This window comes from Telmatherina bonti, assembly GCF_933228915.1.
Source record: "Telmatherina bonti genome assembly, chromosome: 19".
In the NCBI taxonomy this organism is placed as follows: Eukaryota; Metazoa; Chordata; class Actinopteri; order Atheriniformes; family Telmatherinidae; genus Telmatherina; species Telmatherina bonti.
Window position 1 is genome coordinate 21,769,156 of NC_136617.1, and position 10,209 is coordinate 21,779,364.

The following is a 10,209-nucleotide window of genomic DNA, read 5'->3' on the forward strand; positions in this document are numbered from 1 at the left end:
GTTCGCCGATTCCATCTTCAGAGTGTGCAGTGTGCCTCCTGACTCTCTCTGCACCATAAGCCATGTTGCTACTGGTGTTATTCACATGTTTCCTTTCAGTCCATGTTTGAATGGCACACTAAGTGGAGTTCAGTCCCCAGTGACGTACGGCCTTATTTCTAAAGTTCAGTCCCCTAAAGAAGCCAGAGACAGAACTAAGCAGGCCATGGAGAAAAAGAAAACAATGGGAGTTGTCAGAGGTGATGGACCTGATAAAGGAGATGAAGAAGTGAAGAAAGAGGAATCCGTAGTGGTCAAAGTAGTGTGTCATGGCACTGAGATGCTAGCAGGCAAGACATTTCAAAAGGCACAGATCCATAATGGAAAAGTATGGGTGAGTTACTTGGAACAGAGGATCATATGATACATTTACCCACAAAAACCGTAGTGGGGTCGTGTAACGTTTACAGTAAATCTTGTTCTTTTCTTCTGTAGATCCCTCAGCATCTCACCAGCAAGTTGAACATCCAGCCACATTCAACAGTGAGAATCAAACCTGTGAAAACAGCCATAAAAGTAGCTTTTAATATCCAACTGCAACCTCTAAAACCTCTGGTGAGTAATGGAATACACATCTGTAGTTGTAGTGTTTGATTAATGTACGTGTAAACTAACATTTCACTTGTTAAACAGTGCAAAATTATTGATTTCTTGCTTCCCTTTACTCCAGTCTGATCTTTGACATTTTCTCTCTAGCCTGAGGAGAATGATGAAGAGATCCAGACAGCTTTCCTTGGTTGGCTGCACACACAGAGTCATCAGCCTTTGGCCTGTCTGACAGAACGTTCTGGCTCCATCCTCTTACATGGAAATGATAGTAAATCATTTTTATACTTCCTTATTAAGCCTAAGAAATGAATTAATGAGCCTGAAAGAGATACATCTGCATATAATAATATAAAAAGCCCTGAATATTAAATTCCTAAGAGGCAAAATGATACATAAAGTATATTTCAATTTAAAATGTTCTCCCCTGCAATAGATAATCATTTCATTTTTTCCCTTTTTTTGCAGCAAAGTTGGAATTTGCTTTGACTGTGTTGAAACCAGAACTAGAGAACGATCCCCCAGACCAGTTGTTCCTGCTAGCACCCACTGTTCTCCAGAAGGAAGACATACTGGTATCGCCCTGCATTTATTAAAACTGCAATATTGTAAAATATTGTTCTGTGCAGAGCAGCGTTTTTCTAGTTATTTCTATAAGGTGAGATCTGGAGTTTGTGTGACTTTCAGGTGGACAGACGGCCAGTAGAAGCGTCTGCTGTGAAAACTGCAGCTGAACCGCCCGAGCCACAACTTCCTTCCCTCGGTATTCTTGGGTAAGCAACTTCAGCATCTGTACGCCACTTCTTGGATCTATTTTTTTTTTTTTTTTTTTTTACATTTGTTTAATCTTACCCTGCTCACTTTGCTGTCATCTCGCAGTGGGATTGATGATCTCAGTCGCAATGGATTTGAGTTTATCTCCCACAGCCTTCTGGGTAGTCCTCTCTCAAGAGAGCTTGGTACCACTGGATGGGGACTCCGAGGAGGATCATTACTCATAACTGGTGCCAAGGTATTTATTTTTAACATACTATAAAGGAATAGAGAATATGGAATTGCAAAGAAAATATATTAGCTGTGCAGATTTTGCCGACCAAAGATAACCATGTAATACATTTTTAAAAAAAAATTAAAAATACATCTTTGTTAAGTCTTTTAATATGGTAGCATATGATTTCTTCTCACAGGGGAATGGGAAGAGCACTTTGTCCCGAGCTCTCTGCAGAAAAGCCAGAGAGGAGCTGGACGCACATGTGGAGGTGGTGGACTGCAAAAAGCTACAAGGTCAATACAGGTTCCTGAAAGAGACAGTGTATAAAAAAAAAAAAAAAGAAGCAAGTTATATTTTCATGAATTTATCTGCAATTTTCTTTTAATTTCATCAGGCAAAAGGGCAGAAACGGTGAGACAGATCCTACAGGATGTTTTTGAAGAAGCTGAGTGGAAGCAGCCCTCTGTAGTTCTACTCGATGACCTGGATCATTTGACACATACACCGACCTCACCTGAACATGAGCATGGGCCTGAGGCACTGCTGCAGCAGCATATTGCACAAAGTATACAAAAAAAAAAAAAAAAAAAAAATATATATATATATATATATATATATATATATATATAAAAGAGTCACTTAAGGAGTGATAAAAGACAAGAATTGATCATTTCAGGCCTTGATGGTGTTTTTCTTGTCTGTTTTTGCCTGCAGGTCTGAAAGATGTGGTGGATGAAGTGTTGGCTCATTCCAGTATGGTGTGTGTGATCATCACCAGCCAAAGTGAGCACTTCTTACACTCTTCTCTTACAGAGGTGCAGGGCTCCCACTTCATCCAGGGATTTGTAAACATCCAGCCACCAGACCAGGTCATTACTCGTGTCTACATGTACAGACACACATACTTAAAATGACCAACAATTACAATCGGTGTTGCTGTCGACAGACCCAAAGAGCTGAGATCCTGCTTCATCTGATCCAAAGAAAATCCTTCTTATCTGAAGAGTCCTTGCACGTTCTGGATCTCAGGGCTGTTGCCAAGGAGACAGAGGGATACACAGCCCAAGATCTAGCTCTGCTGTTGGAGCGTGCTGTCCATGCTAACAGAGTGCATGCAGGACACAGTGACCACGGTATCACAAAAACTGGACGGACAACTAAAATATAGGATATTCTGATTTATGGCAGCACATTCACATATTCACATGTCCTTTGTCCATCAGGTGTGTCTCTGTTGTGGAGAGACTTTGCAGAGGCTTTGAAAGGATTCACACCTCCCTCATTGTGGGGTGCAGATCTTCACACACCAAGTGGAGTTGGACTGGAGAGGGTAGGGGGGCTAAGAGAGGTGCGGCAGCAGCTAACGGACACCATACTGCTTCCTGCTAAGGTCAGTTGCAAATTACAAGATGAACGCATGTGTTTTACAGTTCCAGCATACTGCTACAGCATGTGTTTACACCAGTGTTTCTCAATCCAGCTCCTAAGGACCCCCTGCCCTGCATGTTTTAGACATGTTCCTTCACCAAAACACATGATTTAGATGAATGAACTTCTTCATCAAGTTCATTGCAACCTGGTAACATGCCTTTATTTTGTTCAGGTATGTTAAAGTACAGTTACCTATAAATTATACAGGGCAGGAGGTCCTGAGGAGCTGGATTGAGAAACACTTGTGTATACTAAGGAGAGCTTTACAGATATTCATCTTCTTGTTATCTACTGCCTCTTGTGTGTAATAAGACAGATACAATATGCTATTACATGCACGTCAAAAACCCAAAACCAAATAACACAAAAACAAGTAATTTGTGTGGACATTTTGTGTATCCACAGTATCCTGTCCTCTTCTCCAATCTTCCTATTCGGCATCGCTCTGGAATTCTTCTATATGGAGCTCCTGGAACAGGGAAGACACTGCTGGCCAGGGCTATAGCTAAAGACAGTGGTATGAATTTCATCAGCATTAAGGTAGGCTGGATTTTGGGTTTGTAGAGTGCAAAAAGAAGTCTGCGTGCCTCTCCGTGAGAACCCAGTGTACCTCTTATTTCCCGTTAGGGACCGGAACTTCTGAGTAAGTACATTGGAGCCAGTGAACAAGGAGTCCGTGATGTCTTCCAGAGGTGACTGCATATTTTATCTTCCATCATTTTGGTTTAACTTTTGATGATTATTTTAAGGTATATTAAATATTTAAAGTAATTATAAGCCCCTGCAACATGTATTTTATTGCTCTTCCTTCTATCTGTTTAAGGGCACAAGCTGCCAAACCATGCATCCTGTTCTTTGATGAGTTTGACTCTCTGGCCCCGAGGAGGGGCCACGACAGCACAGGCGTAACTGACCGTGTGGTCAACCAGCTCCTCACCCAGCTGGACGGGGTGGAGGGACTACAGGGTAGAAATCACATCAGTGCATTACACATATTCTTATGTGCACTTTTTGTGAGCATTGATTGTAATAGTTAATAGTTGTGTGTATTAGGCATATTAGTGCAAAAGTTATGTCAGCGTAACAGAAGAGTGAAGACAGATGTGTTTAGTTTCATGTGGGTTTCTGTGCTGGAATGTTTCTTGGCCTGATACATCAACTTTCAGGGGTCAAATAGGTTGCTTAGCAACCTCACAATGACAGGACAAGTTGAGGAAATTTGCACCTGGTTTATAAACACACTCTTTTCCAAATCACTCGGTATTGAGCAATAAATAGAAAAAAAGCATTTCACTCCATGTTTTTAGATCACCACTGACAGTTGGTCACTGTCGCTTTTAATGATTTTCAGACCAGCACAGACCCAGTTAGACGCACAAATAATATAGTGCCAGTAATTATTGTGTACTGGGTTGGCAGTAGCTCAGTTAGTAGAGCACTTTGTTGCTGCCATGTTTTTATTGATCCATCCCAGGGCAGCTATAGCTGCACATGTAGCTTACCATCAGCAAGTGTGAATGAGGAGTGGTGGGATAATGGATCCAATGTAAGCGTTTGAGTGTTGTCAGCAAAAAAGCACAACATAAATCAAACCCATTACTGATATTATTACTGTATAGTAAATAAGAAGTGATTCAGTCATTCATGGCCCATCCATGGTCTGACGTACAGAGTACAGTTCTACTATTACACTTCTATTAGATGTGTTATTGGAAATATTTTTTAACCTTTGGATGCATCTTGCCTCTTTCTGTATTTACCATTCTACAGGAATGCATTTATCTGTGCAGAAGAAAAAATTGGTATAAATAACTCCTCCTGATTGCCTCTGTAGGTGTATATGTGCTTGCAGCTACCAGCCGTCCAGATCTAATTGACCCAGCTTTGTTGAGACCTGGAAGACTGGACAAGTCGCTATACTGCCCCCCTCCTGACATGGTCTGTTCATTTAAAAATCAACTCCATTTTTGGCAATGAATTAGTAATATGACTCCACATAGTTGTGTTAATTACTCCAACGTCCTCTTGTGTTACATTTTCAGGGGGCTCGTGTTGAGATTTTGAAGGCGCTGAGTGCAGGCATTGCCCTGGCTCCTGATGTTGACCTAGAACAGCTGGCAGCAGTGACAGAACAGTTCACTGGTGCAGACTTAAAGGCCTTACTCTACAATGCACAACTGGAAGCTGTTCACAACAGTTTGGTCACCAGCATGCCACATGTAAGGCTCTGCGAACTCTCATAAGACTAGTCTCATCAGCTTCTTGTTGATCAGACCATTCTACAAATTACTACACTTCACATTAGTAGCAACAATATACTTTTTAATGTGTATTTATGACTAAATGTGTGCATCTCAGTGTGTCTGGATTCTGTCCAACGTGATTTCTTTACCAGATTACAACAGGATTCTAGTCCTCTCCAAAAACGGTGATGAGTTTGATCAGATACATTAAACAGAAGCAATCGGATATAAAAAATAAGCGTAAACTAATTTTAGCCATAGGTAAGGTAAAAAAAATTTTTTTGCTTGTATATGCACATTTGACCCTCTGTTTCTGTTTGGAAATTAGGAGCTGACCTCTGGTTCAGATAGTGATATGAGCCTGTCGTCCATGATCTTCCCAAACAACAGCAGTGGCTCAGATGATTCAGTTGGAGAGGGAGACCAAAGTGCAGGACTGGATCAATCCATGGTTCTTCTAGAGTCCCTTGAGCTTCAAGCAGAAGATGAACAATCCCATGGCAATATCTGGAGACTGTACTTTGGAAGTTCTTACGAGTCAGAGTTGGGATACTCACCGATTTTAAGACCGGTGAGCACCAATTGCATAATAACAGAACTGTTTTTTTCCCCCCCATGAAATCAGATTTATTATTTAAATGTCTGTGTATGTGTACCCTTACACTAAACACTGAAATAAGAGCCAGGTCTTTTAAAGATTTTTAGTCCAGTCCTTACGTCTATCCTTTTTGTTTAGTAAGCCACTTGACATTGACCTATTGATCATTCCATGACAAAAAGCCATCTAACTCAAGGGATGACTCAGTTTCTACTCATAACAAACAGACAACCAGTTTTAAACAGTATTTGTAGGCACTTTGTTACAAGCACTGTTCTATAAAGATAACTTATTTGTTTAGATTTCTTTAGTTGCCTATTTGGAAATGACAATGTGATTTCCGAAGAGAGAAGATAATATTCAGTTGATTGCAATGTGCAGATTCATTGGTAGATGGCTCTTCAACTTACATCTGTTCATCCATTTTCTACCTCTTATTTGGGGTTGGGTAGAAGGGGCAGCTGCCTAAGCAGGGAAGCCCAGACCTTCCTCTCCTCAGCCACAAGTTTGTCGGAGGGGATCCCAAGACATTCCTAAGACAGCTGATAGCTGTAATACCCTCAGTGTGTCCTGGTCTTCCCTGGGGTCTTCTGCCAGAGATGTGCCCAGAACACCCCATTAGAGAGGCATCCAGGAGGCACCTTGACCTGATGCCAGAGCCACCTCCTTTGGCTCCTCATGATGCTCCTCAGAACCCCTCCTAGATGACTGAGCTTCTCAACCCCATCTCTAAGTTTCCAGCCACCCTGCGGAGGAAACTCATTTCAAACGCTTGGATTCATAATCTTGTTTTTTCAGACAATACCCACAGCTTATGACCATAGGTGACAGTAGGAACGTAGACCAACAAGAGTTTTGCCTTTTGGCTCAGCTTCTTTTTTTTTTTTTTTTTTTTTACCACAACAGACTGATGTACAGTCGGTATTACTGCAGATGTAGCACTGATCCACCTGTCGATCGCATGCTCCATCCTTCCCTCTCTTGTGAACAAGACCCTGAGATACTTGCACTCCTCCACTTGGGGTAGGACCTCATTCCCGACTTGGAGGGGACATTCCACCCTGTTCTGGCTGAGGACCATGGTCTTAAGCCTGTTACATACTCCACGAGAAGCGAGAACTTTTTTCTTGTTCTCGAGGCTCCGAGAAGAAAATGACGTCATTTTGTTCTCGCGGACGTGTTTGAGGACAGTTCTTGACACACCGGGCTGGCAGAACTTTTTTCTTGAAGGGCTGCGGGAAGTATCGTGTGATTGGTCGGACATTGGAGGTGGGCGTCGTTAACACAGAGAAAGCATGAAGCGGAATTGCTGCTTCCATGTGTTTGCTGTTGCCGGCAAAACGGATTGTTTTGATAAAACAGCTCATCGAGGTGGTGAGAAAGTACGAACATTTTTACATGTGGCAATAAAACACTCGGACCCAGCCGCGTGCACAACCCGCCCTGCCGCGGACGAAGCTGCTCGTTAAATATGAAGCTAGAAAAACAGAGCGGAAACCTCCACCAAGCACAATGTTTAAGAATCCTTTTAAAACATTCCTGGATCCAAACGGTGATCCTGATCACCACCAGAATTTAATCAGTTCAACTCTTGAAATATTTATAAAAATGCATTTGTAACCTTTTAAGTTATCTTAAGCAAAAAGACGCCGGGGAAAACAACCTCCTCAGCGGCGGTAACAACCGGGTTCATTGCACATAAAGCAGACATCTGCCCCCAGCAGTGATCCCTCCCCGCTGCAGACGTGCTTCTCGTGTAGTATGTATGGACCTGCCGAACAAGACGTTTTTTCTTCTTCTTGCAGCCTCGAGAACAAGAACTCAGTTCTTGCTTCTCGTGGAGTATGTAACAGGCTTTAGTTGGGAAATGCTGATTTCCAGCTCCACCGCTTCACACTTGACTCTCACCCACAGAGTGCTGGAGCTCACGACCCAATGAAGTCAATGGAACCACATCATCTGCAAAAAAAAAAAAAAAAAAAAAAAAAGACCCAATCCTGAGGCAACCAAACCTGATCCCCCTCAACACCTTGGCTGCACCTAGAAATTCTGTCCAAAAAAGTTATTAACAGAATCAGTGATAAAAGGCAGCCTTGGAGGAATCCAACACTAACTGGAAACTAATCCAATTAACTGCCTGTTTAGGTACCAGATGTGTTTGGGTAGCTCTAGAGTACGGTCACGGTGACTTGCAACCAGGCAAGGGATACCATTGGTCTGGATCCCTTTTGCACTGACTCATCGCGCTTTTTCAGTAAAGTTAACCATTCAAAGTGCTTAACACTGCATGTCACATTCACACACTTGCATATAAACACACTGGGGGGCAATGCTGGTTCAGTGTCTTACCCAAGGACACTTGGCATGTAGTCAGGGGAAGCCAGGAATCAATCATCTTTAGGTTCAGCAGCAAATACAAAATCCTGGACCTTCTTCAGCATGTAGGTTGTTCTGAATGCAGCAGGTCAGTTTAGTGGTTTAAACAGTGTTGTATTTCACAGAACTCGCAGTGTGTCTCTGGACCAGCCTCAACAACACACTTAACCGGTGGATCAGTCCGTGAGCCAGTGAGCAATCTTCCTCCTGCTTACATGTCCTCCATCCAGAGTGGTTACGAAGAACTGGGCGAGGAGCAGCTGGAGCGCCTTAAGCAAAACATCAATAATATAAAGAACAGCTGCAGGAGAGCCAATGTAAGTAAAGCTAATAGGGAAAAAAAAACTTGTAAATGATGTTAAACTTATCTTTTTCCCTTCAGTTTTCTATACAGCACTGCTTAGTATTTCCTTCTTGATACTTTACATTTGAGATCCTCGGTCCTGATCTTTGAGGGCCGATGTTCTGCCAGTTTTCGAAGTTCCCCCTCAAGCTCTGCACGAGTCTGCTAATAATACATTTCATTTGAGTCAAGTGTGTTGCAGCAGGGAAACGTCGAAAGCCCACAGGACACATAAGATTGGTTAAACTCAGCTGCCTTTTGGTGGCAGACCAGGACTGAGGATCCCTGTTTTGGATACAGTTTGTTTTTCATGCTTGGCTTCTCTTGCTTGGTTAATGTAGAGCCAGATTGTTGAACTGTACATGTAAGCATTTATCAATGTGATTGATTTATGTCACATTTGTGTAGGAAGAGTGTGTCTGGTCACATTCAGCCTCCAGCCAACCAAGCCTGCTGCTTTCTCTGGCTCATTTAAACTCTGCTATGGCTATGACCAGACCATCCCTCAGCCAGGCTGACTGGAACAGATACACAAAGCTGTAAGTACTAGGGCATCAGTATCATGAGAAGCAAAATTGACACTGGTTGATGGGTTTAAATTTTAAACCTCATTGTGAGCCACATAATTCCTCACCCACAGTAGAAAAACATTTGAAAAAAGAATCATATGAATTTCATATGATCTCTCATAATATTCAGAATTTCTTATATTATGGTACTTTTTTGTCTTTTGGTAAATATGAGAAAGAACAGAGAAACTATCAGCTATACCATTTTAGCTGCTGACTAACTTGAGAGGTCTCAAGTGAAGGAACAGTTTGCACACATATAGTTACTATATTTAATTTAATATGTGTTTGTGTTCATATGTGTTATGGGTTTTAATATAATGCATGTATTTATTTATTTTAGGTATGAAGACTTCTGTGGTTTAGGAGAAAGAAAATCTCCTCCCTCTGTCACATTTCAACCAGGACAACGTGTAACTTTAGCCTGACCGAATCACACAAGATTTATTACATACAAATTAACAGAATGTTTATATACTTTTGTTTTCTATTGATTTTATGATAAGAGATTTAACTACTTGGCATGTAATTACTGTACATATTTAATAAGCCAGATTATAAATTGTATAATTCTCAAATGTAAATGACTTGAAATACTTTCTGTTTACAGACACTGAATGAAAACAGTAGATGCTTCTAATGAATGGATGAAGATTCAGTCACTGAATTTTGTTGTTTACAGTCTTAGCTTAGAAATGCAGACAGTTTGAAAAAAGATTTTAAACAATCATTTCATAAAAAGCATGAAATAATAAAATGTGAAGTACTTGCATAATTAAAGACCCTACTCCCCCACACAGGTGTCATCAGTTATGCTAATTAGCACTTTGCAAGCTATGTGGAGCTACGCTGGGAAGATACACCATTAGAAAGCAGCTTTAATGATAAATCATTATTGTGAGGCGGCTGTAGCTCAGGAGGAAGAGCAGTTGTCCTTCAACTGGTAAGTTGGGGGATCGATTCCAGGCTTCCCCTGAAATGCCAAAGTGTCCTAGGGCAAGACACTGAACCCCAAACTGCCCCCCCGACATGCCTATCGGGGTATGAGTGTGTTGAGTGAGTGTGTGTGCGAA

At 41.6% G+C, this 10,209-nt stretch overlaps 1 protein-coding gene across 1 annotated transcript in view; it reads left to right on the forward strand.

Moving 5' to 3' along the window:
* pex1 (peroxisomal biogenesis factor 1) overlaps positions 1-9,918 on the forward strand; it is a 14,614-nt gene extending 4,696 nt beyond the window's left edge. The window contains exons 5-24 of the mRNA XM_079259180.1: positions 1-373; positions 475-594; positions 736-856; positions 1,054-1,160; positions 1,273-1,358; positions 1,465-1,597; positions 1,773-1,869; positions 1,971-2,141; positions 2,291-2,445; positions 2,523-2,709; positions 2,800-2,966; positions 3,413-3,547; positions 3,635-3,699; positions 3,831-3,973; positions 4,842-4,945; positions 5,050-5,226; positions 5,579-5,821; positions 8,350-8,541; positions 8,976-9,106; positions 9,480-9,918. The exon at positions 1-373 is cut by the window's left edge and continues 313 nt beyond it. Of these exons, the coding sequence (XP_079115306.1) occupies positions 1-373; positions 475-594; positions 736-856; positions 1,054-1,160; positions 1,273-1,358; positions 1,465-1,597; positions 1,773-1,869; positions 1,971-2,141; positions 2,291-2,445; positions 2,523-2,709; positions 2,800-2,966; positions 3,413-3,547; positions 3,635-3,699; positions 3,831-3,973; positions 4,842-4,945; positions 5,050-5,226; positions 5,579-5,821; positions 8,350-8,541; positions 8,976-9,106; positions 9,480-9,564 (2,992 nt within the window). The 3' untranslated portion in view covers positions 9,565-9,918. The remainder of the gene's footprint in view (positions 374-474; positions 595-735; positions 857-1,053; positions 1,161-1,272; positions 1,359-1,464; positions 1,598-1,772; positions 1,870-1,970; positions 2,142-2,290; positions 2,446-2,522; positions 2,710-2,799; positions 2,967-3,412; positions 3,548-3,634; positions 3,700-3,830; positions 3,974-4,841; positions 4,946-5,049; positions 5,227-5,578; positions 5,822-8,349; positions 8,542-8,975; positions 9,107-9,479) is intronic.
* Positions 9,919-10,209: the final 291 nt, after the last annotated feature.